The sequence below is a fragment of the Melozone crissalis genome, unplaced genomic scaffold, assembly GCF_028551555.1.
Source record: "Melozone crissalis strain CALT ecotype California unplaced genomic scaffold, PUWL_Pcris_2 ptg000187l_1, whole genome shotgun sequence".
NCBI classification, from domain to species: Eukaryota; Metazoa; Chordata; class Aves; order Passeriformes; family Passerellidae; genus Melozone; species Melozone crissalis.
This window is the reverse complement of record NW_026535952.1, coordinates 997210-1024636: the sequence shown is the minus strand read 5'-3', so window position 1 is coordinate 1024636 and position 27427 is coordinate 997210. Positions and strand designations below refer to the sequence as shown.

The window sequence follows — 27427 nt, the reverse complement described above, 5'->3', positions numbered from 1 at the left end:
AAATGATGAATTTTAAAGGCTTATTGCTCTAGAATAACTAAAAACCAAATCCCAGGTGTTTGCAACAAAACCACCTCATGACTCGTGGGTACTTCCAAGCCTGAACTTTTTCTCATTTTATTTCTTTCAGACTCCCAGCATAAAACCAGCACCACCACCCCAACCAAAAAACCAGGTCAGCCTGTCCAAGGAGTTCCCTGTGTCCTCTGGGTCTCAGCATAGGAAGAAGGAGGCAGACAGTGTGTATGGAGAGTGGGTTCCCGTGGACAAGAACGGCAAGGACGACGGCAAGGACGACGTTTTCCCCAAGCCAGCCATTGAGGTAAGGAGGGCAAGGAGAGCTTATCATGTAAGAAAACCAAACCCATCACCTGGGCAGTCTGGTGCCCAGCTGCAGTCTGGGAAAACAAAAAAGGCGCTTAAAAAGGTGCTGCCTAACACTGCACTGAGCTGAGGAGCTGAGCTCTGCACATGGGGATGCTCACATGAAGCAGCCTGCACCCATCCTGCTTCTGGCAGCTGGTGCTTCTTGGTCTCAACAGAATTTAAACTGGAGCTGGAAGGTGAAAAAACTTCCTCGTTCAGTTTCCTCAGAGGTTAATTAATAATACGTTGAGATTTGCACAGTAATGTATGTAGTGCTAATTAAAATTGTCCCACCAGTCTTGGAGCAAGAACATCACACTGGAATGTAATCAACTAAAAATTGAAAGTCACTTCTTCTGGATGTATTCATTTTTTAGCTTTCCAGTCACTTTTTCTCCGATGGCTGTCTTGCACATGGCCTTCCAAAGGAGAATCTGTTTGTATGGATAATAAACTAAAAACACCAAAGCAAGTGTTCTGCCCCTTGAAATTTCTTCTAAAGAACATTTCTGGGGGCTGTTGTAATTAAGTAAATTAAATATTTAAGAGAGGTTACTATTTTTAAGTTTATGTTGCCTGAAGCCTTGTTCTCACACCTTCCAAAGCCAAACCCCAAAGCCTCCCCATCAATTTCTGACAAAGCCATCTCAGCACTTGGTGCATTTTGTTTCTCAAGACCTTTCTGATACTGGTCAGTTCACTCCCTGAGGCACAGAAGGAATTTTCTTGTGGCTCTTCTACAGCACCAAAAGCACAGGGGATATAACTTAGCCAGCATTTTCATGGAATCCCTCAGAATTTGATGGTTGGGCACCCAAATCCTCAGCACAGGTGGGAGCTGCACTTGGGGCTCTCCTGCTCCAGTAAACCCCTGAGATGTTTGTGCAGAATGTCATTCCCAGTTTCATTGCAGTAAATATATTTAACATCACTTCCTTTCCTTTCTGTTGTGTGTACCTTTATAAATGCCTGTAACTATGTTGTCTGGTTTTACATTTTGTAAATAAATACTTTTATTTGCCTTTACCTTAACTTGGCTTGTGTTAAGGGTGATTTCAGGGGTGTTAGCTGCCAGCAGGCTGTTCCATCCATGCCCTGGGGTTTGGGGAGTGCAGGCACAGAAATGCTGGGTGTTTCTCCAGGGAGCTGCCAGGTGACACAGTGCTTCTCTGCTGAATTCTGCCGTGTGCAGGAGGACTCTGAGCTGGAAATGGCTCCCTTGGAGCAGCATGGGGCAGATCAGCTCCATGGCTGGGGGAGTGGAGAGCTGGGGGTGCTTGGAACTTAGGAAGTTTCCCCTAGAATTGACCTCCATTTGTTGTTGCTGGTTTTGCAATACTGTGGCAGTTGTGGTGCAAGTCCTGGCGTGAAACCCCACACAATTGGTTCTGTTGTTGTGTTTTAATTCACCTATTAGCTATGGGCTGGGTCTGAAATGACCCTGCTAGTACATTACAGCTTGTTCCAATAAAACCTGATGCCCTGAAGGAGTTGTGTGTGGCAGCAGGAGATGGAGGGGAAGGTCTGGAGTGATCTGGGGGCTCATCATGGCTGTGGCAGGCAGAGACCTGTGAGGAAGGAGTGTTGGAAGTGTAGAGTGCCAGGGCTGGGTCAGCCCAGGTCACTTGTGCTGGGTGCTGGGATCTGAGGCTGCAGTAAAAGCATTTATGGAGCTCCAGAGGGTGTAAAACACCTGCTTTTCATTTGCTTCAGTATTTGTGATTTGTGGGGCAGGTCTGAGAAGGGGGATCAGGCAGGAGAGCTGTGGGAGAGAGCAGCACCTCACCTCCACCCGTTCTCCTTGACTCAGGAGTAACAACAGCCTCTTACACCTCGAGCAGAGATCCTTTTTCCAAGATCCAAAGCTGCCATTGAGTGTCTTGGCATAAGACAGAGCCCTGATGGTCTGCAGAATGGAGAAGTGTTTGGGAACAGCAGGGAGTGTTGCTAGGCCCAGTAAAGCGCTAACACACCTCTGTGGCATGGCAGTGGTCCCCATGGCTTTCATGGACTGCTTCCATGCCTGTGTGTATTGCTGGATTGAAACTTGGGGTGAGTAGAAGAACTTTGATTTATCTCCTGCACCAGGTTCATAAACAGAACATTAAATCATTATTTTAACTGTGTGAGAGAGAGACTTGAGAACTCAGCCAGTGTGCATTTGAAACAGGCATTTTTACATCCTTGCTGTTGTGTGAGGGGGTTGTTAGATAATATTTTAATTCTTCTTGTGCCTTTTTTTATGTTCTGTGTGACAAGAAATAAGCACTGAACTCAGTCCATAGACACCTGGGACTTGTGGGATTTTAGTTGTGTTTCGGTCAGTGCCAGATATTCCAGCAATGATCTTCCCAATAGAAACACTTTTGTCCTAAACACCAGCAAAAAATCAGATTTAATAGAGCACAAAAGCAATTCCTGTGTTTGATGCCATCATAGGTGTTCATCTCTGTCTCTTCCTTTCAGTATTCACTGAATTCTTACCAGGATCCTGGGACAGGGTTTATGGTTTAACAGTGTTTGTTTTGTTCAGCTGAGTCAGTTTTAAAGGAGTTTCAGTTTCTCTTCCTGGCCCTTTAGTACAAAATGTGTTAGAGGTTGAGGTTGTGACAGCAAAAAACGCAAGGCTTTTACAAAGCAAATGAAAATGAAGTTCAGGGTAACCCATCACCTTGATGTGTGTGTGTATGTGTGTGAGCTGCATTTCTGATTATTGGGTTTTTCTGTGCCTCAGACTGTCCCAGCCCTTCCAGCTTCTGTCAACATCTCAAGAAATTCCATTTGTCTTTGCACACTTGTCTCTTCCTGCTTTCCAAACAGAATGATCCATAATGCACATCCTTTGAGGAGCAGGGCCCAGGGATTTTATAAAACAGCTGCACAGCAGCCAGAATTCATTACAGCCCCAAATGTTGTGGTTTCTCTCCCATGGCTTTGCCCACAGTGAAGGTTTGCAGAGAGCTCCTTTGTGTATTTCACATTTTCATAAAGTCACTGCAACATAATTTTAAATTTATTTATCTTGATATTTTACTGCAGCTCAGCAGCACAGATGTAGATAATTCTTTCCAAAGCATTGGATTCTGTGAGCTCACAGCCTGGTTTTACAGGATCCCTGGGGCTGGCACAGCCCTGCCAGGAGCCCATGCAGTGCCAGCTGTGCCCACCTTGTGCCCAGCCCAGAGCACTGAGTGCCACCTCCAGGGCACACCTGCAGGGATGGGCACTGCAAAGCTCCCTGGGCAGCCCCTGCCAAGGCCTGAGCTCCCTTTCCATGGGCAAATTGCTGCTGCTGTCCCAGCTGAGCCTGCCCTGGCCCAGCCTGAGGCCGCTCCCTCTGCTCCTGTCCCTGTTCCCTGGCAGCAGAGCCCGACCCCCCCGGCTGTGCCCTCCTGGCAGGGCCTTGTGCAGAGCCACAAGGGCCCCTGAGCCTCCTTTGCTCCAGCCTCAGCCCCTTCCAGCTCCTCAGGGATTCTGCAGCCCCTTCCAGCTCCTCAGGGATTCTGCAGCCCCTTCCAGCTCCTCAGGGATTCTGCAGCCCCTTCCCAGCTCCCTCAGCCCCTCCTGGGCCCCCTTCCCCATCTTCATTCCCTTCTGGTTTAGGCTGGAGATGAAAATTTGAAACACTGAAATCAAGACTGTTGAATGCATCTAATTCATGGTGGAATTACTTTATACCGACAAGCTTTAGTGTGGCTTATTAGCAGAGTGCTCATGTGAACAGGCCTGCATGAGTTTTTAGTTAAATTGCATTTAATTCTGTTGGTTTAGAAGATCTCATTGAAGAGTAAAATGCTTCTCTGTTTATTACACACCAGAATTTTTTGTGACACCAGAATTTTTTGTGACAAACAGTTCTTAGAAAATAAACCATTGGATATTTTATGTGTACAGGTGATTTTAAATTACCAGGGTGTTACAGTTTAAATTCAGGTTTGTCTTTGTCCAGGAAAGCCCATCTTGTGTGGATTTAAGTGGTCCCAGGATTTCCATCACGTTGCCTTTTTGTCAAACCAACAATTCACTCTGTAACCCCACTTGGTGGCATTGATCCTCCAGCAGCTTTTTCCAGCTCAAGTGGACACTGTTTGTCTCTGCTGTGTTTTTACGAATGCTCTTTTTCCTCCTAGTGTGTGGACATAACCACAGCCATGAACGACAGAGCAGTGGCCCAGAAGAGGCTCAATGAGAACTCCTTTGACCTGGAGGCCATGTGCATGCTGAACCGGGCACAGGAGCAGGTGAGCTGGGGCCTTTAGCAGCATCTGGGGCAGCCTGAGGGAAATCAGGGCTTTCCTTTCATGGCAGCTGGTTTTCCTCTCCTGTTTCAGTTTGGAAACCCAGCTGTGGGCCGGTGTTTCAAATTTCTGCATTTCTAACACTGAGTTTTGATGAGCTCCTTTGTGTATTCTGTGTTTGCACCCAAGTCACCGAAACATAGTTTAAAATTTAATTTTCTTTAAGTTTTGTAGTAGTTCAGCAGCACAGATGTAGGTAATTCTTTCCCAAAGAGTGGATTCAGCAGTTTGGGGATGAGGAGCTGGAGCTCAGGTTTCAGGGTGACCATTCAGATGCTCAGATTTTGGTAGCGCCCGCTTTCATCCAAGCCTGTGAGCGCACCAAATCCCAACAACGTGCTGTGGAAACTCCTGAGGGGCAGCAGAGGGGTGCAGAGGGAACGTGGAGCTGTCAGTGCTGGTCTCAGTGTGTGCTTTGCTTTGCAGATCGATGCCTGGGCTCAGTCCAACTCCATCCCCGGGCAGTTCACGGGCAGCACCGGCGCGCAGATCCTGTCCTCGGACGAGCTCACCAACAGCGGCCCCCAGGCGTGGATCCGAAAGGTAGAAGTGACACAGCCACTGCTGTCCCAGCAGTGACCACACTGGCAGCAGCCAAGGAACGCACAGGGCACCACGAGTGCCTCACCCTGTGGCAGAGCGTGTGCCCAGTGCAGCAGGCTGGGCTCAGTCCCTGTCCCTCGGTGTCACCGGCGAGGTGTGACCGACCAGACACGGCCTGCCACTGCCAGGACACTGCTGTGCTGGCAGGGGCACATCCCTCCCTGCCTCCCTGGCACTGGCACGTGCCAGGCAGGGCTGATCCTGCTGCTGGTGAAATCAGGTTTTTGTTATCGGCTTCAGCGAACCAAAGTCCAGACTGCCCTTGGGTGTGCCTTGGTTCTCTCTGGTTGCTCCTTTGCCTCTCTCTGTATCACCAGGGTTTTCTGGGAGCCAGAGATGTGGAGGATTAAAGCAGGAGTTGCAGTTGCTAAGTTCCTCTCACTCTGGTATTCAGTAGTTCGCTGTTGCTGTGGGTTGTCACTGGCTGACTTTGGGCTGTGCTGCGTCCTCCATCCGTGTGTTCTGTACACTCAGTTACTCAAGCTGCACCTTTGCCTGTGAACTGTGATCTGGTGCTCTGTCAGGAAGGAGATCTGAGGAGATCCCCCTTGCAGGCACAAGGAGTGAGGGGCTGAGCTGGCCAGTGTGGCAGGTGCTGCAGTTGGGTCTGTGTCCGCTTGGGTTGGAGCACCCTCCAAGCTGGGAGGTCAGATTTGAGCCTTAGGTGGAATTTTCCGTAGAAGTTGGTGTCAGCTGAACGCAAAAGTCTGGAATTACAATATCCTGAAAATAGAAACATTTTCTGTCAGGATTCACTTACTTGTTTTTTCACCTCATGTAGCCAAGCAGTGCAGAGAGCCAGGGAACACAGACTTGGGTCACTGGCCAGATGAGAATCTTCTGGGATCTTGCCAGTGTTAATGCAGAATGTGCATGATAAAGTCTGATTTTAACAGCTATGAACAACTGAGATTGTAGCAAAATGCTGCCTCTGCTGAAGACAGTCCTTGTTCTGGCAGAGGGAACTGTGAAGCACAGGGATGTGTTGGTGAGGAAGGAGCTTTTCCACAGAGGGGCTTGGGCAGGAGACCAGCAGGGCTGTGAGGGGAGGTTCTCCCTGTCTGCAGCACCTGGAATGGCTTCCCAAGCCCTGGAAAGCCTTGGGAGCAGCTCTGAGCTCCTCTTTCCCAAACCTCCTCCCTGGGGTCCCCTGTCATGGCAGTGGCAGGAGGGGCTGCCACAAGGGTGAAGTGGAAAGGACCAGGTGGGATTTTCCTGTCCTCCAGCTTCACTCTGGGATCTGCTTTAAAGCAGCCCAGCTGAACAAACCAAAATAACAGCAAAAAACCCCAGATACAAGCCAAACAAAATGCTTCAAGGGAAGGGAATGGGAGAAGAGTGTGCTCTGTGCTCGTGGACACGACTGCTGCAAGGAGCAGAGGAGTGTTGGAACATTCTGTTGGATCTGGGCTCAGTGGGGCAGCAGCAGCTCTCCTGCTCTGCCCAGAGCTGGGAGTGTGCTGTGGGCACAGTGCAGGCTCTGGGGCTGGGCACACAGGAGGGTGAGGGCAAAGTCCCCTCCCTGCCCTGGCACTCCTCAGCTGCTCTCCTGCTCTGCCAGGAGGCCCAGAGCTGCTCAGGAGGGCCCAGAGCTGCAGGAGTGGTGGGAAAGCCTCACACAGCTGCTTGTGGAGCCCTGCTGTGGCTGCAGGAGGGTTTCACAGCAAGGAGCAGGATGTGGTTCTGAGTCCATGTTATCCTCAGGGACAGGAGCACAAACCAGCCATGAGGTGCAAAGTGCTGGGTGTGTGTTACTTGGACACCTGAAATTGTGTGACAATGATCAGTTACCAAGTCAGGCTTGTGCTCCCTTTTTGGCCTAAAAACTGTGTCTGGACATTAAAAAATCAGGTATTTTTCACTCAGGCCAGGAGTTGGACAATGATCCTTGTGGGTCACTTCCAGCTGGGGCTGTTCTGTGTTCCTGTGGGTTTGTCTGCCAGCAGGGCTGTGCAGTTCCCTGGGGATGCTGGGTCTGGCTGAGTGCACATTTCTGGCTGTTTGCTGAAGGCATTTATTTATTTATTTCCCTTGGGACTTTGCCATGGGAGGAGCTGGGACCACCCAGCCCAGACTGAGCCTGTGGCAGCCACTGAGGAAAGGAGGAATTGGAGCAAACACTGGGTGTGACAGAGGTCACCACAACACCAGGAGAGGGATCAGGAGGGCAGCAGGCGACTTGGGGAACTCGTTTGCTGAGCTCTGTCCTCACTGTGCACTTTGTGGATTTCACCTTTCCCTGTCCTTTCCCAGTGGCTGGAGAGGAAATGTGCACTCAGAGCAGACTCAGAATCTCAGTTTGGGAATGAGGAACTGCAGGGATTCATGGGGAGCACTGGGGTGGGGACACTTGAGTAGCAATGAGGTTTATGTGTTTAATTCCTGGACTAATTCATTCTTGGTGTTTATGTGCAGGGGCCTGAGCAGGGTCCATAAAAGAGTGATGTGATGTTAGCTATAAAAAATTTATGAGCAATCTCACCTTTCTCTTTGAAAAAGTGGCTTCTGTTTCAGTTTGTCACCATCAGTGTAATCAGTTCACAAATGTGACTCATCTTTTCTGAAGGTTGCTTCTATTTTTATTCCCTTTTTCCTTCCAAACACACTGTGCTGCTGAAGAAATGGCACAGCAAGTGGTCAAACATTTTTTGTTTCTCCAAGCAAATTCTGTTGAGGTCTGTTTACTCCCCCTTTCCCAGACTCACCCCTTGGTTCTGGATTTATCAGCTCAATTCTGGAGCCTGAACTTGCTCCCCAAACCCAGGGCTGTGCTCAGGGGTGGCCCTGGAGAGCTGCTGGGTCACTCACTTGTGCAGAAGGTTCTGGAAAGTGCAAACCTGCCTTCCATTCTTGCAGGCACAAGGAGCTTTCCTTGGGAGCCAGGCTCACCTGGCAGGGCAGGGCAGCTCTGTGCTCACTGAGGACCTTGGCAATGAGGAATTGTTCCCTGGCAGGGTGGGCAGTGCCCAAGGCCAGGCTGGGCACTGGGGACAGTGGGAGGTGTCTCTGCCATGGCAGGGGTGGCACTGGGTGAATTTTAACCCCATTTTGACCCATCCCAGTGTGGGATTCCGTGATTCCACGGAGGTGAGTGTTGGACTGGCTGCTCTCTTTGCCAGCCATCCCCTTGTCCCTGCTGTTGTGCAGCTCTCAGCAGCTCCTGCAGGTGCCTGGGAGCCACTGCTGGGCCTCTTCAGCGAGGGATCCCTGCTCTGTCTGTGGGAAGGACTGGGGCTGAAAGGGCCAGAGCATCTCCCAGTTGAGCAGCCAGCCCAGATTCCCTGCTCAGGATCCCTGCAAGGAGCCACAGGGGGCAGATCATGATCAGAGCTCCAGGAGCGTTTGGGGCTCCCAGGGATGCCAGGCTGGGGTTGTTCAGGGCCAGGAGCTGGACTTGGATGCTCCTTGTGGGTCCCTTCCCATCACTCAGGAGTTGCTGGGATTTCGTGGACAATTCTGCCTGGCACAAGTTTTTCCAGACTTGCTTATTCCTGGAACTTGAACTTCCCTGGAGTTCAGCCTTTAGTCCTGCCCTGAACTGCCACCCCTGCCTTCAAGGCTTTGTTGTCTTGGCTTCCTAAATTGTTGTTCCAAAGAGTCAGCCTGAGGAATCGGCAAGAAAGTTAATTAAACTGCTCTAAAGCCTCTGAAGGAATCAGGTTTTAATTTCTCTTTAAAGCAAGTGCTGACACAAGAATGTGGCTCTTGAGTGTCTCCATGTGTTGGCAGAATGGAAGTGGGATTCCATGGAATTTAGAGCTCAGAATACAAGGAAAAAAGTATCAAATTGTCCTGTGGGCTCCCTCAAATTAAGATCAGAGAATGAATGAAAGAGAAATGCTTTTGTAAATAATGAGTTAGTTCTGACAGCAGTAACCAAATGCTGACAAACCTGGGGCTTCTTGTATTCCATGCCCCTTAATTTGGATCTGCCAAGGCCCAGAGCTGCTCAGGAGTTTTTGGGAGACTCACCCTTGGATGGTTTTTAAAATGAGAAGAATTGTGCCTCTTGCTTCCCTGCTTTTGTGAACATTTCTGTTGATTCTATGCTTTTCAGTGACTTCCAAACCCAGCACCAGTTTTACCCCACTCATTAAATCATGGGCTGAGCGAAGCTGTCTGTTACTAAACTACAAAAAATACAATGTACAGGTGGCATTAGAGGTTTACATTCACTTTATTATTAAAAGGAAAAGAAAAAACCCACAGAATCAAAATGCAGGAACTTTTTCCTTGCTGCAGACCTTTGCTGCCTCAGTGACCTGAGTCCAAGGGGGATTCTCCTGGCTCCTTTCCCACTGGTACCAGGATTCCTTCCCCATGCCTTTTGGTGGGATGCACAAGTATTTGTGTGTTCTGGAATGAAATTATTATTAATAATAATTGTTATTATTAATAATAAACATGTAAGTCGTGGTTGTGATTGAAGAGTCAGCACAAAGTTCCTGCTGCAGTTCCCCTCCAGGATCCTGAATTCCCCGTGGAAGGGATGCTTTAACAAACGGCCCTTGGGAACCTAGAACTCCCTAATTCCAGTTTCTGGAGTTTGTCCAGGCTCTGCCAGTGCCTCAGGAGGAGCTCAGGGCTGGGAGCACAGCAGGATGGTTTGGTCCTGCTCTGTCCTTGCTGCCCCTGCCCAGGCCGTGTTTGGGAAAGCCGAGGGAGCCGCAGTGACCTCAGCAGGAGCTTGCTGTGTCCTTTGTGAACTGAACACACCCCGTGGTGCTGGAGCCAGCCCAGCTGCAGGGAGCCAAACCTGCAGGATGTTCCTGGAGCACGGGGGAGGGAGTGGGAGCGGAGGGAAGGGCTGTGGATGCTGTGTGTGAGGGGCTGGCTCTGCACCAGCCCCAGCTCTGCTCTCCAGCCTCGTGGATCCGTGTGGATCCACGCAGGGATTTCCTGGCCCAGGCAGGGACTGGGACATTCCTGGCACAGGCTCCAGCAAGGCTTTCCTGGCACATTCTGGCAGCCTGCAGCGTGGGGGCCGGGCACAGACGTGAGCAGGGAATCCCTGAGGAACACGGGGAGCCAAAGGGAGCCCTGAGGCTTTGTTCCCTGCCCGTGGAGAGCAGGCCCTGGGAGCCCTGGGAATGCAGGGACCCCCAGTCCTGCCCTGGTGGCTGCCCCAGGCCCGTGCTGAGCTGCAGCAGCTCCCAGGGGTGCCCAGGCTGGGCTGTCCGTGCAGGGCCGGTGCTCGGAGCCCGTGGTGCCCGTGGATCCCTTCCAGCTCAGGACTGTGTGACTCTGTGACCTCTGGGGCCTCCTGCCCTGGCAGGCGCAGCTCCAGGGGCAGCAGCGCCCCGGGGCCGTGCGGGTGTGCCCGGGCAGCGAGGCAGAGCCAGCCCTGCCCGGCCGTGCGGGGCAGGCCAGGCCAGGCTCTGTGTGATGGAAATGCTTGACTTGCTCTGGGGTCAGCGGGGGGGCACGAGAGATGATAGTTCACAGAATAACCTGTGAACTTTCACCCCTCTATATGGAAACTTGTTTCAGGGTCAAATCCTTGTAGCCGCCTTCTTGCCACGGTCAGTGCCAGCCCTACTATTCACAACACTGCGGCCAGCGAGGCCTAGGTACGTAACATTTAAGGAGTTTTTACAGTTCTTTACATCAAAGCAGATGTTTAAACTTTCTGTTGATAAGCTTTCACCGTTTAACAACTTTTGTTAATGCTCATTTGAAAGAATGTGACGACTGCTGCTGCTAAACTGGGGGGCCAAGCGCCTTTTTCCGTTAAAATAAAGAGAGGGGAAAGCAAAAGCTGTTTGTTCCATGTGGAATTTCAGAGTAGAACTTGAATGTGCAACTGCTGTGTAATGAATCAGGTGGGGAGAGGTTTTTTTTTTAGATTTAAATCCGCCTAAACAGCCTGTGAATGTCATGACTAAATGTGCTTGTGTTCTGTTGGACGAGGAGGGGCCCTGGCGCAGCTGTGCCGGGGTCAGTTCCCACTTCCCGAGCTGAGGACATCTCTGGGATCAGGGCAGAGTCTTTAGAGCCTTTAGAGTCTGCAGGTTGTTGCTTGGTTAAACACATCTGTCTGCCAAGGGTCACTGCCACTTTGGGATCACCTTAGACTTTTCCTAAGTTGTTCTTTTTTGCCAAACATTGATTTGTGTCTCGTGTGTCCGCGTGAGTTCCGGGTTCCACGCACTGGTTTGGGCTAAAAATCCACAGAGCTCAGGTGGATTTTTTTTATTTATTTTTATTTTTAATTGAGTCTGTGAAAAGTTGTTAGAAACATTTTTTTGGAAGTTCCCACTTCTTACTTAAAATCCCAGCGCTAACTTTAGGCCTTGTTTTACTTCTCTCTTTCTGGATAGGATCAGTTCTTAAGAGCAGCCCCTGTGACTGGAGGAATGGGAGCTCAGCTGATGAGGAAGATGGGCTGGAGAGAAGGAGAAGGCCTTGGGAAGAACAAGGAAGGCAGCGTTGAGCCCATCATGGTGGACTTTAAGACAGATCGAAAGGGTGAGTCCTGCCTCAGGGATGTTTGTGGCTTCTCAGCTCTCAGCTGCCTGCAGAGGTTGGGGTTGTCTGGGGGGCTTCACTGGCACATCAACAGGTTCTGGGACTTTGCCTCAGGTTTGCCAAGGCCTGGGGTCACTGCAGAGCTTTGTCCTTGAGGAAAAGCTGCAGTGGTGGCTCTGGGGAAGTGGCTGGAGCAGGAGCAGGGGTAGAAGATGGAATGGTGGGGTCAGTGTTACAGAGAGCTGAGAGCCCCAAAGCTGAGCTGTGTCACTGACTCACACTCAGGGCTTTGGGGCTTTCCTGTAGATTCTGGTCCTTTTTTTGTCCCTCATTTCCCCGCTGTTCATCTCCAGCTGATCCTGCTGAAGGCTCATGCTCAGGGCTGCTTCCAGAGGCAGCTTTAGCCTCCACTTTCCCTGGAAACCTCCCCTGTTTTCCATGGTTTCCAGTCCATGGCCACAGGGGAGAGCTCTTGTGGTGCAGCAGAACCATCCAGTGCTGCTGCTCCTTCAGCTTGGCCTCTGAGCTTTGTGTGCTGGCTGCTGCTGGACATTGTCCATCTGGAACGCCTTTTGCTTTAAATCCAGAATTCAGCAGTCAGGATTTCTAATTTAATTGTTCTGTGCATGGAACAAAACAACAACTCCACACTGACTGTGGGACAGATTCCTGCAGTTCTAAAGATTCCTTCTGCACCAGGAACCTTCAGTCCCATCTCAAAGGGGTGGAAACACTCAGAATTTTCATGTCAGCCCATTGGATGGGGCTTGGAGCATCCTGGCACAGTGGGAGGTGTCCCTGCCCATGGCGCTGGATGGGGTTTAAGGTCCCTTCCCAGCCAACCATTCTGGGATTTCAGGGCTTGTGTTGGCTTTTGTCACTGCTCACAACTGAGCTCGGAATGGCCCAACCCCTCACATGGTTTTCTTTACAACCTTTCTGTGTAAAGAAAGCAATGAAACCCCAAAGGTGCCTGGTGGCAGCGATTGCCAAGGGCTCCTCCAGGGCTGTGAGAGGCACCTGAGAGCAGGGCCAGCCTTCAGACAGCCCTGCTGGGCTTGGATTCCCTGGCTGTGAAATACTCCTGCTCACGTGCAGCCTCACCTGATCACTGCCACAAATCCTGCCTGGGTGCAGAATTCCCTCTGCTCTGGGGCCACCCAGCTCTGTGGCACAGGGGCATGAGGGGCACGAGGTGCCCTGCTCACAGAAAGGCAGGAAACATGATTTTATATTATATATAATGTATTATATTATATATATTATATAATGTATATATTATGTATTATATATTATTATATTTTATACATTATATATTATTATATATTATTATATATTATTATATATTATTATGTATTATATATTTTATATATAGGACTATGGATTTTCTATAATTTTATATAATATATAATATATAATATAATGTATACATTATATACTATAATATATGTTATATATTTTATATATAAGACATATTTAGGACAAGGGATTATTATTATTATATATAATATATAATATTATATAATATATTTAGGGATTATATATTGAGGACAAGTAGTTTTTCAGACATCTGTGTTCTTGGGTGATTAAATGGCTAAAACAAACTTTTTTTTTTAAACTTCTGTGTAGAGTTTTTGAGTCCACAGTGTTTGACAGGAAGGCTGTTATTAACCCACCACCCAGGGTTTTTTTGTAAGGAATTTATTAGACATTTTTCAATGTATCAACCAGTATTTTATTATTTTCTAAAAATTAAAATTTATATTTTAATAATTATTAAAATATCTTCTTTTAATAAATATATATTCATAAATATAAACCAGCCCAAATAAAATACAATTCCTGGTCCCAGGAAGTGACTCAGGAGGCTGCAGCTTGTTTGAAATTCCCAGGGACAGGAGGTGGAGTGGAGTGTCAGGGACTCAGCAGCAGGGAGAGAGTTTAACGAGGAGGATGAGGATCCCTTGTTGGGTTGGGGTTTAAAGCCCTCAGCCTCTCCTTCAGGGATTGTCTCTGATGGCTTCATTCCCTTGGGAAGGCCCTGCTTAGGGGCTGCAGGAATATTGGGAGGATTGTCTGGTAAGGAGGGAAGGATTTCCCTGTAAAGCAAAAGAAACCCAAATGCCAGCCACAAAAGCTGAAGGAACAGGAAGACACTGGAAGCAATTGCAGTATCTCCCTGTCTTTATTGACCAAAGCCACAGCAGGAAATCTGGAGGTAAGAAACAAAGGAAAGGTTGAAGTCTGAGAGTGGCAAAATCCATGGGGAGAAGCTTGAGTTTCTCTGGTGGATTGTCACTGGAATTCAGACATTTCTGGCAGTTCTTCAGTTCATTTCCTGATCTTGTGAGCGTTTCAGAAGAACAGTTTTGAGCTTTGGTGTTGGCAGTGACTCCAGGAGAGCCTGTGCAGCCCTTTGGGGCTGTTCCCTCTCTGCTGCTTTGCTCCCAGGGGGTTGGAGCTCCCAGCTCGGGCTGCTGGAGCCCTGTACATTCAGAGAGCACAGGGAATCCGGGTCTGTGGTGTCACCCCTGGCAGGAGGGGACACAGGGACCCCTCTCGATGATGGGAGTGGTTCCTGTGCTCCTGTGTCTGAGGCAAACTGAAGGCAGGGGTGACTCAGGGCTGCACAAAGCAGTTGGAGAATGTTCTTCACTGTCTCCCTTGTTGATTGTTTCTCCAAAGAGGGCGTGGAAAACCAGGTTTCCATGGAAAACCAGGTGTTCTCTGCCTTGTGTGAGGCTGCTCAGAGCTCTCTCCTCCTGGCTGCTTCAGAGTGTCCTTTGGGAAGAATGTGCTGAGCAGAATGGGCAGAACAAGGTGGAGAGTTCAGAGCTGGGTGGGGTCTCCAGGTGTCCCCTGTGACCCTGGTTGTGCTCTGCTGCTGCCTCAGGGGTCAGGGAGAATGGGGAATGTCATGGGAACAGGGAATGTCACGGGGACAGGGAATGTCATGGGAACAGGGAATGTCAGTGGGGACAGGGAATGTCACAGGAACAGGGAATGTCACTGGAACAGGGGATGTCATGGGAACAGGGAATGTCATGGGAGCAGGGAATGTCATGGGAACAGGGAATGTCACTGGAACAGGGAATGTCATGGGAACAGGGAATGTCATGGGAGCAGGGAATGTCATGGGAACAGGGAATGTCATGGGGACAGGGAATGTCATGGGAACAGGGAATGTCACTGGAACAGGGAGTGTCACTGGAACAGGGAGTGTCACTGGAACAGGGAATGTCACGGGAACAGGGAATGTCACTGGAACAGGGAATGTCACTGGTCACTGGAACAGGGAATGTCATGGGAACAGGGAATGTCACTGGAACAGGGAATGTCAGGGGAACAGGGAATGTCAGTGGAACAGGGAATGTCATGGGAGCAGGGAATGTCATGGGAGCAGGGAATGTCATGGGAACAGGGAATGTCACTGGAACAGGGAGTGTCACTGGAACAGGGAGTGTCACTGGAACAGGGAATGTCACGGGAACAGGGAATGTCACTGGAACAGGGAATGTCATGGGAGCAGGGAATGTCATGGGAGCAGGGAATGTCACTGGAACAGGGAGTGTCACTGGAACAGGGAGTGTCACTGGAACAGGGAATGTCACTGGAACAGGGAATGTCACTGGTCACTGGAACAGGGAATGTCATGGGAACAGGGAATGTCACTGGAACAGGGAATGTCACGGGAACAGGGAATGTCACTGGAACAGGGGATGTCATCGTGCCTGTGTTGTTTGCAGGGCTGGTTGCTGTGGGAGAGAAGGCCCAGAAGAGGTCCGGCCATTACGTGGTGATGAAGGATCTCTCAGGTGAGTTCCTTGTCTGGATTGCTGCAGCGCCCAGAGGCTGGGTGGGCACTGACCCTGCCATGTCTGTGTGTGCCAGGGAAGCACCCGGTGTCTGCGCTGATGGAGATCTGCAACAAGAGGAGGTGGACGCCGCCCGAGTTCGTGCTGGTGGACGACAGTGGGCCTGATCACCGCAAGCATTTCATCTTCAAGGTGGGTCTGGGCTGCCTGCCCCTGTGCTGCTTTCTCTGTGCCAGGGGTGAAATCCATGTTTCTGTTTGATAGAAACACCTCACGGGGCTGGCTGAGGATGGTGGAGCCGTCTCGGTGCTGGAACGTGCAAGTCCTGTTCCTGGAAAGGCCAAACCGAGTCCCTGGAGCACTTTATTCTGGGATCCCAGGGCTGGAGCCCCTCTGAGGCCAGGCTTGGAGAGCTGGGGGTGCTCACCTGGAGGAGGGAAGGCTCCAGTGAGACCTCAGAGCTCCTTGCCGGCCCTAAAGGGGCTCCAGCAGAGCTGGAGAGGGACTGGGGACAAGGGCTGGAGGGGCAGGACGCAGGGAGTGGCTTCCCTCTGCCAGAGGACAGGGCTGGATGGGATCTTGGGAATTAGGAATTCCCTGGCAGGGTGGGCAGCCCCTGGCACAGGGAGCCCAGGGCAGCTGTTGCTGCCCCTGGGTCCCTGGCAGGGCCCAAGGCCGCTGGCGCTGGGAGCAGCCCTGCACGGTGGAAGGTGTCCCTGCCACGGCCGGGGTGGCACCGGCTGGGCCGTGAGGTCCCTCCCAGCCCCGAGCGCAGTGGGATCCCCTGCGATGCCCTTGCTGACAGGCAGCCACGGGCTCTGTGTCCCTAAAAAGGAGCTGCCCAGAGTGTGCCTGGGGCAGGCACGGCCCCCTCGCTAACCCCTGGTTCCCCCGTGCCAGGTGAGAGTCAATGGCAACGAGTACAGGCCCACCTTTGCCAGCCTTAACAAGAAGCACGCGAAAGCCACGGCGGCCACGGCGGCGCTGCAGGCCATGGGACTCGTACCAAAGGAAAGCATGGTCAATACCACCATGTTCAGGAGTGCCTCACACCGCTAAGCTTGGCTTTACTGGGACACTGGTTCTGAGCATTTTACTCTGCACAACAAATGGTATTTGCCCCTCTCATGTTGTAAATACATCGGCGATTCCCACCTTGTAAAAACTGTACAGACGCCCGCAGGTTTTTTCTTTTGTACCATCCAAATGTATTTAAATCATACTTAGTTTTTGGTATGTTTATATTGTTTACATTAGTGATGTAATTATTTCTTAAACGACTAAATCGGATGACAGACTCTGGAGGCATCAGAAATCCAGACCCTTGGCTGAAGCTCCTGCAGTTCCTCTCCTGTCAGAGCGTTGACCCTTTCTTTGATACAGTTTTGTAGTGGCTGCAGAGTCCCCTGGGCTCGGGGGTGCTGGGGACACCCTGGGGCCCTGCCCGGGCGCTGCCCCTCGGTGCCACCCCAGGACAGCCGGGGGGACACGGCCTGGCCCAGCCTCCCGGGGGGCTGCAATTCCCAACCAGTGAATCCACTGCCTGATGCTGATTGTACGGATTTGTGGTTCATGTGAATTTTAAACTCTTTAACAAATCTACAACTGGATTTGGGGGGAGGGAGGGGGTAGAATGACGCTTCAATTGTTGTACCCAACTTGGTCAATAAAGCAGCACAAGTTCATAATCTTCACCCCTGGTCAGTAAGCAGTGATTCCAAGGGATGCCAAGCCAGGAAACAGGAATTTAAACTCGCCAAAATGCCTTCTGCAAGGAGCACACACGATACAAAAGTGGCTTTGTGAGGATTCCCAACAGCCTTTGGGATGGCAGGAGCAGGTCTGGTGGTTTTTGTTTGTTTTGAACTTTTACAAAATAACTCCTTGGGATGCAGTGTTCAGGATAAGGATCCTCTGCCCTCAAGGAGCCTGATCCAGAGTTTGGGCAGTTGGACAGCAGAGAGGATGTGGAAAGCTTTTCCTGCTTTTTATTTTTTATTTAAGAAGCATTGATCTTTGATCTGTGTGCACGTGGGACTGGAAGGGGCGGTGCACCCTCCCCGAGGGATCTGAGTCAGGGGCAGGCTGCCAGCATTTCTGCACTGGGGTCCTGCAGGGGCTTGTCCCAGACGAGTCTTTGTGAGGTGTGAACCTGAGCTGGGTTTGGGGCCAGAGCAAACCCAGCCAGGCTGCTCAGGCCTCACGGGAGGGACCCTGTGGCCATGGGGGTCCATGGAGCTGAGGAATTCTGGTGCCTGGAGCCCTGAGGATCCCGTCAGTGTCACAGAACGCGGAGTCTCCTTGCTCTGCAGGGACAGGGGTTGGTGTTTCCTGTGCAGCAGGGAGTTGGGGTTGGTTTGGAGGCACAAACGCCCCTGTGAGTCTGTCCAAGCGCTCCGAAAATGCTTCAGTTGATCTTCATTTCATGGACGTTGTTGTCTTGAATTAAACTTTTTTCCCTTTGGCATCTCGCCTTCGGTCTCTGACTAAATGTGTGGAGCTTGTCCTGCAAGTGCCTGGGAGGTGTGAGCTCCCAGGAAAGCTGGGAGGATCATCCTGGGGGTGCTGGGGGTGTTTGGCTCCTCCCTGGGGCTGGAGCAGCTCCCTCCACACTCAGTGCCTTGGCAGAGCCCAGACCTCGCAGCTGCTGAGGATTCTCTCCATGGCAGCTCAGATGTTACAGCTGGACACCATCAAATTTGGGAATGTACAACTCCCTGTACTTGTTTGCTTCCCTTTTCTATATCTCTGTTACCCATGCCTAAGGTAAAGAGCTGAGTTCTCTCCCAGCAGCAGAGAAATCCACTCCCACTAAAGACTCCATTTGAAATATAACTACTCAGAAAGGTCTGGGTTTCACGGCTTAAAGCTGAGGGATCTGTGTGTTCCCTGGAGCCACATCCTTCAGGAACAGCCCTGCATCCTGGGAGAGCTGGGATTTGCTCTGGGGCTGGCAGCTCACAGCAGTTGTGTAAAACCCAGGGTTCCTGCAGAGCTGCATCCCTGCTGGATCCTGGGGCAGGACACACACAAAGGCTCTGGGGGCAGAGGAGGCCATTGCTGGCCCAGGCTCAGGGGCCGCTCTGTGCCCATGTTTGGTTTGTGGGGCTGTGCTGGGTGATCCCAGAGCCCAGGGGCAGCAGCAGGGAGAGCTGAGCTTTGCTGCCCACGGCTTCACTTCAGTGACAAACACCAGATTACAGAAATGCACCTGGAGAGCACAAACAGAGTTGGTTCCACTTCCCAGCCAGCTGTGGCATTCCCTGCTGCGGGAATGTGCTCAGGCAAGAGCTGTGGAAAAACAACACCCTCCCCAAAAGGCCTGGGAGCCTCTCCCTGCAGGGAAACACTCGGGGGCACCTGGTCAGACCCTGCTCCTCTTCCTCTGTCTCTGATCCATGGAATCCCCAGGGCTGGCACAGCCCTGCCAGCCCATGCAGTGCCAGCTGTGCCCCATGGGCACCCTGTCCCTAGCCCAGAGCACTCAGTGCCACCTCCAGGGGACACCTGCAGGGATGGGCACTGCAAAGCTCCCTGGAGGTGCCAAGGCCTGAGCTCCCTTTCCTCGTGCCCAGGTGCTGCAGCCATTTGATTCCTCCCCTGGGGTGGGTGCGAGCTCTGCTGAGCAGCCCTGGGGCCCTCTGACCTCCATTCCTCCCTGTGGAGTTCCAAGATGGCCCCAGCCCAAGAGGTGCCACACACCAAGGTGCAGCTGCTGAGGGTGGCAGGGGGCTGTCAACAGTCTGGGAAGGGTTTTGCCAAACATTCCACCCATCCATGGGATCCCAGAAGGTTTGGGATGGAAGGGACCTAAAAGCTCATCTGGTTCCTATCCCCTGTCCTGGGGGGGGTTCTAGTTCTGACCTGGTTATGAGTTCCCGCTCCAAGCAGGAGCAGAAATTGCATGCTTGGAACAGAAGGGGAAGACCAACCTGGCAGGGCCAAACCAGACCAATAAAACCACGTTTTATTTTAAAAATACTTTGTACAATAAAAGAGGAGATGTCCAAGGCCTTTCCCCTCCTTTCTTCCAAAGCCCTTGGAGGTGTTCCTGTGCAGCAGCCGTGTGGGGTGTCCCTCCCACCCTGCCCCAAGCCCGGCACCTGAGCCCAGGGAGGGCGAGTCCTGCTGCAGGGCCCAGCAGCGTTCCTAGGCCTTCCAGGTGTAGCTGTAATCCTTCATCTCCAGCAGGCGGAGGGAGGATTTCCCCAGCGTGGGACACTGCCTCAGCTGAGCCAGAGTGCTGGGGTGCAGCCCGCAGGCCGGCAGCTCCCTCTGCTCGTCCTCCTGTGGGGGCACACGCACCGAGTGAGGCTTTCTGCGGGAAATCACCGTGGGCAGTCCCGGTGGGCGCTCCCCGTCCCGGCTGTCCCAGTGCTCATTCCCCCTCCCGGGCTGTCCCGGTGTGCATTCCCCATCCCGGGCTGTCCCAGTGCTCATTCCCCATCCCGGGCTGTCCCGGTGTGCATTCCCTGTCCCGGCCTGTCCCGGTGTGCATTCCCCGTCCCCGGCCTGTCCCGGTGGGCGCTCCCCGTCCCGGCTGTCCCAGTGCTCATTCCCCATCCCGGGCTGTCCCAGTGTGCATTCCCCGTCCCGGCCTGTCCCGGTGTGCATTCCCCGTCCCGGGCTGTCCCGGTGTGCCCTCCCCATCCCGGGCTGTCCCAGTGCTCATTCCCCATCCCGGGCTGTCCCAGTGCTCATTCCCCGTCCCGGCCTGTCCCGGTGTGCATTCCCTGTCCCGGTCTGTCCCAGTGCTCATTCCCCGTCCCGGCCTGTCCCGGTGTGCATTCCCTGTCCCGGTCTGTCCCAGTGCTCATTCCCCGTCCCGGGCTGTCCCGGTGTGCATTCCCCGTCCCGGGCTGTCCCAGTGCTCATTCCCTGTCCCGGGCTGTCCCGGTGTGCATTCCCTGTCCCGGTCTGTCCCAGTGCTCATTCCCCATCCCGGGCTGTCCCGGTGTGCATTCCCTGTCCCGGGCTGTCCCAGTGCTCATTCCCTGTCCCGGGCTGTCCCGGTGTGCATTCCCCATCCCGGGCTGTCCCAGTGCTCATTCCCCATCCCGGGCTGTCCCGGTGTGCATTCCCCATCCCGGCCTGTCCCGGTGTGCATTCCCTGTCCCGGGCTGTCCCGGTGTGCATTCCCTGTCCCGGTCTGTCCCAGTGCTCATTTCCCATCCCGGCCTGTCCCGGTGTTCGCTCCCCTCACCTGGGGCGGGCCCGGGCGGGCGTTGAAGGCGGCGCTGGGCTCGTGGGGGCTGAGCAGGGCGCGGAAGGAGCCGCGCTGAGCCGGGCCCAGCACCAGCGTCAGGGCGTGCAGGGCGTGCGGCAGGACGGGCCCCAGCACCTCCAGGCTGAACACGTCCTCAAAGCCCCCGGGCACCCGGGCACGGCCGCTGACAGTGCGGGCCTGGGGGCAGAGAGAGCACCGCGGTCAGTGCTGCACACAGCCAGGAACTGGCACCGCTCTGGCACCACAGGCCACGGCCCCACTGAAAATGGAAACACTTCTCAGTGTTGCCCGCTCCCTGAGCAATGCATAAGGCTTTACTGTCCCTGTAACAACTCCTAAAATGTGCCCCTGGACTGCAGGAATGCTGTAGGGACCGGGAAGTGCCCAAGAACTTCTCTGCTGGAACAAGTAGCTGATCCTGTTCTTACTGGGAAGAAATTTGGGTTAGATATAGGGAAAGAATTGGATTGGGAGGGACCAACCCCTGCCGTGGCCAGCGACACCTTCCACTATCCCAGGTTGTTCCAAGGCTCATCCAGCCTGGCCTTGGACACTTCCAGGGATCCAGGGGCAGGCCCAGCTGTGGTGCCCGAGGGAACCCCCCAAGGCAGGGGCCGATCCCCCGGGTAAGGAATGGCTCCCTGCCGCTCCCGGGCCCGCCGTGCCCTCCTCACCTTGAGCGTGTGCAGGGTCCCGCCCCGGAAGGCCACCGGGGACAGCAGCGTCGGGGGCAGCCCCGCCTGCGGCCCCGCCACGGCCACCAGGCTGCGGCAGCTGATGAGGAAATTGAGCAGCCTGAAGGTGTTGCTGCCCCTCACCAGCACCAGCGACTCGGGCCTGTGATCCACCTGCACCTCGTGCTTCTCCCTGCGCCTGGAGCCCGGTCAAGGGAAAGCCACGGAGCACTGGGGAGCATCCAGGGGCCAGAAAGGTGGAGCAGTGAGCCCTCCCTCACCCCACCTGACCAAAATCCCCAAACACAAACCCCACCCAGCTGTGCATCCACCCACATCTGCTCTTCAGACATCTTAATCCTGGCTTCAAATCCTAGAAATACTTGCAAAGTAACTAAAAAGAAAATGCAGTATCTCATCACATGCAGGAACGTGAGGATTCATACTTGTAAGAGTTCTCAAAAACTTCTACAGAACTCAAATGTACCACAGCACTGTAAAAGCTGCAGGGTTTACCCGTGTCACACATCTGGAAGATCAGAGGAAGGATACAGTTGGATAGAAATAGTGTCTGGTTTCTTCACCTTGTCTTGGACTCCCATCTCCTCAAGCCAAGAGAAGCTTCCATCATCATCGTCATCGCTGGGAGCTGGTTCCCTGGGACACAGGATCAGTGTTAGGAGGGCAGGGCCTCTGAGGAGGGTTTTCCAAATGGACTGTGCAGGAGCCTGGGGATGCCCCTGAATTCCAGCACTGCACAACTGTGGGAAATGGAAAGACAGAAACTTCCACAGATTCAGGAGGGTTTGATCTGCAGCCTTGGAATGAGCTTGGATTAATGCAAAACTAAAGAACATTATTAAGTAGAATAACAGATATTAAGAACAAAGAACAGACATTAAGTAGAAAAATCATAAACTTATTTTCTATAGTTGTAAGTAAGAATATGCTTTAAATAAGTGAGAAACCGTATTGATGAAATGGTGAAGGGTTTATACTGTAAGGGTGTGGTTGTACAGAGTAACTGAGTTCAGAAGTTATAACAGAAGCATATGTGTGTAGGTGAGTTAGACACCCACTGAATAAAAGTATCCACAGTGCAGCAGAAGTAAGTAAAGGTGATAGGTTAGAAATGCAAAATAAGAAATGCAAAAAGTTCTATATTGCCTTCTAAAAAAGAAACTTGTGACTACTTTGAGCTATGGTTGAATGCTTGCTCCTCTGAAATCTCAGAGCCTCTGAGATGGTGTTTAACTGAGCAATGAATCTATGGCCAAATAGATTGGCTGGCTCCTGTAAAATCTCACAGTCTCTGAGATGGTATTTATGTGAGCAATGATAAACACCATTAAAACTGGGGGGATCTGTGTGCTGAATGCTTGCTCCTTTAAAATCTCACAGCCTCTGAGCTGGTGTTTATGTGAGCAATGAATGGATGCTGGCCCCTTCCCTTTATGCAATGCCACGCAACATTGTCACTCACCCCACATCCTCCACACTGCTGCCCGCTCTGATGCCCTCAGCTGTCTCTGTCTCCAAACTCTCCTCGGAGTTTTCCTGTTTCCTGGCTCCACCTTCCTCCAGCAGAGGCAAGGAGAACTCTATGCCTGTGGTGAGGGGAGGCAGCAGTGAGGGGCTGTGTGCCAGCCCTGTGCCCATGCCCGGCGGGTGCCCTTACCCTCGGCGCGCATGGCGTGGCGCAGGCCGCGCGTGGTGGGCGCGATGGCGGCCATGTGCCAGTCCTGCCCATCCCCGTCCCTGTGCCCATCCCCATGCCCATCCCCAGCGGTGCCCTTACCCTCGGCACGCATGGCGTGGCGCAGGCCGCGCGTGGTGGGCGCGATGGCGGCCGTGGGCTCGGCGCTGCCCGCCAGCCCCGCGGCACGGAACAGCACCGAGAACTGCGCCGAGCACACGTAGAAATAGGGGCAGAGGCGTGCCCGCAGCAGCTGGTACAGAGAGGTGAAGCTCACCGACCTGCCAGGGAACACACAGCGCTGGCACGGCTGGCAGGGTCCCTGCCCTGAGAGGGAATGGGGACAGGGCATGCAGGGACAGGACACAGCGCCGGAGGGCAGGGATGGATGGATGGATGGATGGGAGATTGGCAATGAGGAACTGTTATCTAGGAGGGTGGGCAGGGGCTGGGGTGGAATTCCATCCCTGGATCCCTGGCAGTGCCCAAGGCCAGGTTGGACACTGGGGTTTGGGGCAGCTGGGACAGTGGAAGGTGACCCTGCCATGGCAGGGGTTGAAATGTGTTCATCCTTAAGCTCCCTTCCAACCCACACCACGCCACAACCCCGTGATTAATTAAAATCTCCTCTCCCCACCCTCACCCAGCCCATCAGGCACTCACCAGTCACTCATGAGCACCTGCTGCAGGGCCTCGTCCTGTGCCCAGGGACAGGCCTTCCCGGCCATGCTCCTGTCCGCCCCGAGGCGGGGGAAGAGCGGCAGCCAGGGCAGCGAGGGGTGCAGCCAGTAGAGCAGGCTCTGCTGGAAGGCACAGCGCAGCTCCGAGCACAGCCGCGGCTCCTGCGGGGCCCAGGGCGGGTGAGGGGCAGGCAGAGCTGCGGAGAGCAGCGCCGCGGCCCCAGGCACCCGCCCGGCCCTCACCTGCACGCTCCGGGGCAGCGAGGTTTCCGCGGCCCGGCAGTGCTGAGCCACCCCCTGCGCCTCCTCCTGGCCTTTCAGGTGTTCTGCCCACGTGAAGGGCTGCGAGGACATGAAGAGAACCCGGGTTTTAATGCTCCAGTCTGCGGGGAACTCCTGGCGGGGCGAGGAGGGAGCTTTGGGTACGGCGAGAGGGGAATGAAGGTCCTGAGCAAGCAGAAACAGCATCAGTTAACTCGCAGAAAATTAAACCTGTTCACAGGCAGACAGTTCTTATTGAATATATTATTATATTATTTATTCTATTATTATTGTTTAATATTTATATGATATTATATTCTATTATTATATTCTTATTTATATATTCTTTTATACATTATTATTTTGATTCTTTTGCTCAGCACCAGATTCGAACAAAACCACTTCATTCTATTGCCCAAAAAACCATGTGAGAGGCCTTGCACTCATGACTCCTTCCAACAGTATAAACCAGGAACAAATAAAAAGATAAAAATTATTAAAACAAAAAAGCCCTGAGCCTGGTGTTTACGAAGGCAAGAATTTCCATGCCAAAATGGTTATTTCATTTCATCCTCTCCTGGTGACTGTAAGGTCACAAGCCGAACAAAGCCCTGAGCACTCCAAGACAGTTTGTTCTCTTTTTTCTATCCTTCTAATTTAGTTTGAACTTCAGTTTGTGTACCTAGAACAACATTAGAGAATGTCTATTGAAACTCTGTTTGAATTTCAAGGGCTAGTTTTCAGGAATTCTTGCTTTACTATGTGCCTGATGAAGTGCTCCATTTCTGTAGCTGAAAACCAGACTGCAGGAGGTCTATCTGGTGAAAAACATCCTCATCTCAACTACATATAAAACTAGGAAACAGTAAAATTATAGTCAGGAAAACTGAAAGAAAACAACCTGTCCATGGAACTACAACACCAGTGAGATCAGGCAGAAGGCTGGGTTTAAAAGACTGTCACCAGAACAGGAAACATCAATGTAAGAAATTTCCTTGAATACTGACATTTCAGTACATTTTTTTATGCAAAGATGGGCCACCAAATACCAAGTGAAACAGTTTCAGCTTTCTGTGTGCCCTGAGAACAGCTGGAATGTTTTCAGCAGCGTGCGCTGTTTCATACCTGGCTTAGGGCGAGGATGTCGGAACTTTCAGCAGGCTCCGCTCTCCCGGGGGGCTTCTCCTCACAGGCCGGCTCTAAAAACTGAATGAAAGAGCAGCATAAGGCACAGCACAAAGGAAGCACCGGGCTGGTCATTTTAAACACTGCCTCTTGCAGTGACATTTCCCGAGTGATCCTCAGCATTCCGGGCCGCAAACAAACCCCGCTCGGGGTGAGGACAAGATCCGCATCCAGAGCTGAGCAACAGCCCGAGCCCAGCAGGGCTTTGGTGGAGCCAGGGGCGAGCCCGGGGCTGCATCGGGAAGGGGCTGAGGGGCTGGGGGCCATGGCTGAGGGGCTGGGGGCCATGGCTGAGGGCTGAGGGTGATGGCTGAGGGCTGAGAGCTCAGGGTGATGGCTGAGGGGCTGAGGGCGATGCCCGAGGGCTGAGAGCAGAGGACCCCGCTGCCAGGGCTCGGTCCCACCTGCCAGAAGGGCACTGCCGATGGATCCCCGCCCGCGGGGGTCGCTGCCGGAGGCTGAGGGGCGGCCGCCGCCCGCCGCGGAGCGTTGTCCAGGCTGGAGAAGGGGTTGCGGCGGCGGGCGGCCCCAGAGCCCCGCGGGGCCGGGGCGGCGGCGGCTTCCGCGGCTCCGTCGGAGTCGCTCCTCCGCACAGGACGTTTGCGCTTCAGCCGCAGCAGCGCCGGCGGCTTCTTGAAGCCAGGCGAGTGCCCGGGCTCGGCAGGGGCGGCCATGGCCGAGCGGGACCCGGAGGAGCGCGCTCCGGTCTTGGCGCCAAAGAGCGCCCGCTCCGCCCCGGGGCGGTGCTGAGGGAGCGGCGCCGCCATTGCCGCCGCCCTCAGGGGCTCTGAGGGGAGCGCGGCTCTCGCCAGCCCCGCTCCGCCCGCATGGGCCACACAAACACGGAGCATAAAGACAGACGGCGCTGAAATTGTGTCCGTGCCCTGCCAAATGCACCCGGACAGCGGCCCCAGGGGCTGGGCTGGGCTGCGGCAGCATCGCCACACGGCTGCCCCCGGGCCAAATCCCCCGTGCCGATACCGGTGCCGTGCGATGGGACACGAACCACGCGGGGTTCAGCCTCTTTGGGAGAAATAAACGAGTGTTTGAGGCTATTTGGGAGAGAAAACTACTCTCGATGGCACTCATCTGTTGTACAGGGAGTTCAAAAGGCATAACAAATACTAGAGAAGTATTAGACATCCATGTGGTTCAAAAGGCATGAAGAGGTAGTCAGGAGCAACAATTTTACCGACTAAAGATTTAATAAAAGAAAAACGATGCTATTAAAAGATCTTTTGTCTGCACTTTTGTCGCTGCTTGAGCTTGGTTTTTTAAACTTAATATCTTACTTCATCTGCTTTATTTTGGAAACATTGAAGCAAAACTGAGCAACAGCAGGGAAAAACCAACAGCTGGCTCCAAGGCTGCAGAATGGGTGTGCAGCTCCCGCAGGACTGCAGAGTTTCAGTCGGGCACAAAAGCCCCTCTCCTTTCCCACAAGGGGTAAAATCAGAGCTCCTCCTGATTTCCTAGGCTTGCCCTGCATCATTGATCCAGAACCTCCTCCAAGTGTGCTGAGGGAGAGGAGACAGATCAAGTGTGGCTGTGGATAATCTGTTTTCTCTCAAATTTTCTCACTGACACAGCTTTGAAGTGGCCATATCCATGGTTTGAGTGATCCACAGCAAAAATGAGCAACACAGCTGAAAGAGAAAAAATATTTTTGCTCTCAAATCAGAGCATGTAGGGAGGCACACGCTCTGAGGAAAGCAAAATGCAGTTCCTTCCCCACTGCTGACTTTCAGACAGGCCACAGTCATGAATAATGCTGTGGAGAGACAGATCTGGGCTGTGCTGAGGTTAAAAGAGGGAAAATGAACATGCACAAGCCACACAAAGTGCCTCAAACACCTGACTCACACAATTCCACCAGCTTGGGCACTCTGGATTTCCCAGGTTTGCTGAGAGGAAGGGAAAGAGCTGGGGGAAACTCCTGCTGTCAGTACCACGTCCTTCCCATCTGGCACCCTCCTAATCTCAATAGTTTTGCCTGTCCTTCAAGTGAGTAACAATTTTAAATGTGGATTAAGATCTTTAAGTGTAGCATTCAGTCTCAGTGCAGCCAAAAGCAAAAGGTAACTATAAAAGTAACTACTGGTAGGGGTTGGAGACAAAAGACTAATAAAAACATCTTTTTTTCCCTCTTTAATC

The 27427-nt window shown here is 52.6% G+C and overlaps 2 protein-coding genes across 5 annotated transcripts in view; one reads left to right on the top strand and one right to left on the bottom strand.

Annotated features, from left to right (window-relative positions):
• Window positions 1-17244, top strand: part of SON (SON DNA and RNA binding protein) — a 37660-nt gene extending 20416 nt beyond the window's left edge. For 2 of the 4 annotated variants that reach the window (XM_054293744.1, XM_054293743.1), the window contains exons 6-12: window positions 131-322; window positions 4497-4607; window positions 5091-5207; window positions 11588-11735; window positions 15482-15550; window positions 15627-15742; window positions 15815-16442. In XM_054293744.1, the coding sequence (XP_054149719.1) occupies window positions 131-322; window positions 4497-4607; window positions 5091-5207; window positions 11588-11735; window positions 15482-15550; window positions 15627-15742; window positions 15815-16429 (1368 nt within the window). In that variant the 3' untranslated portion in view covers window positions 16430-16442. The other 2 variants (XM_054293745.1, XM_054293746.1) reach the window with 2 other exon arrangements.
• A 2455-nt stretch (window positions 17245-19699) lies between these two features.
• On the bottom strand, window positions 19700-26883 carry DONSON (DNA replication fork stabilization factor DONSON). Its single transcript, XM_054293727.1, is given in 13 exon segments — window positions 19700-19837; window positions 20754-20954; window positions 21452-21650; window positions 22004-22108; window positions 22935-23058; window positions 23250-23428; window positions 23811-23989; window positions 24071-24274; window positions 25214-25294; window positions 25678-25962; window positions 25964-26130; window positions 26133-26222; window positions 26859-26883. Coding segments are annotated over 13 exon segments (1977 nt in total).
• Between the last annotated feature and the right edge of the window lie 544 nt (window positions 26884-27427).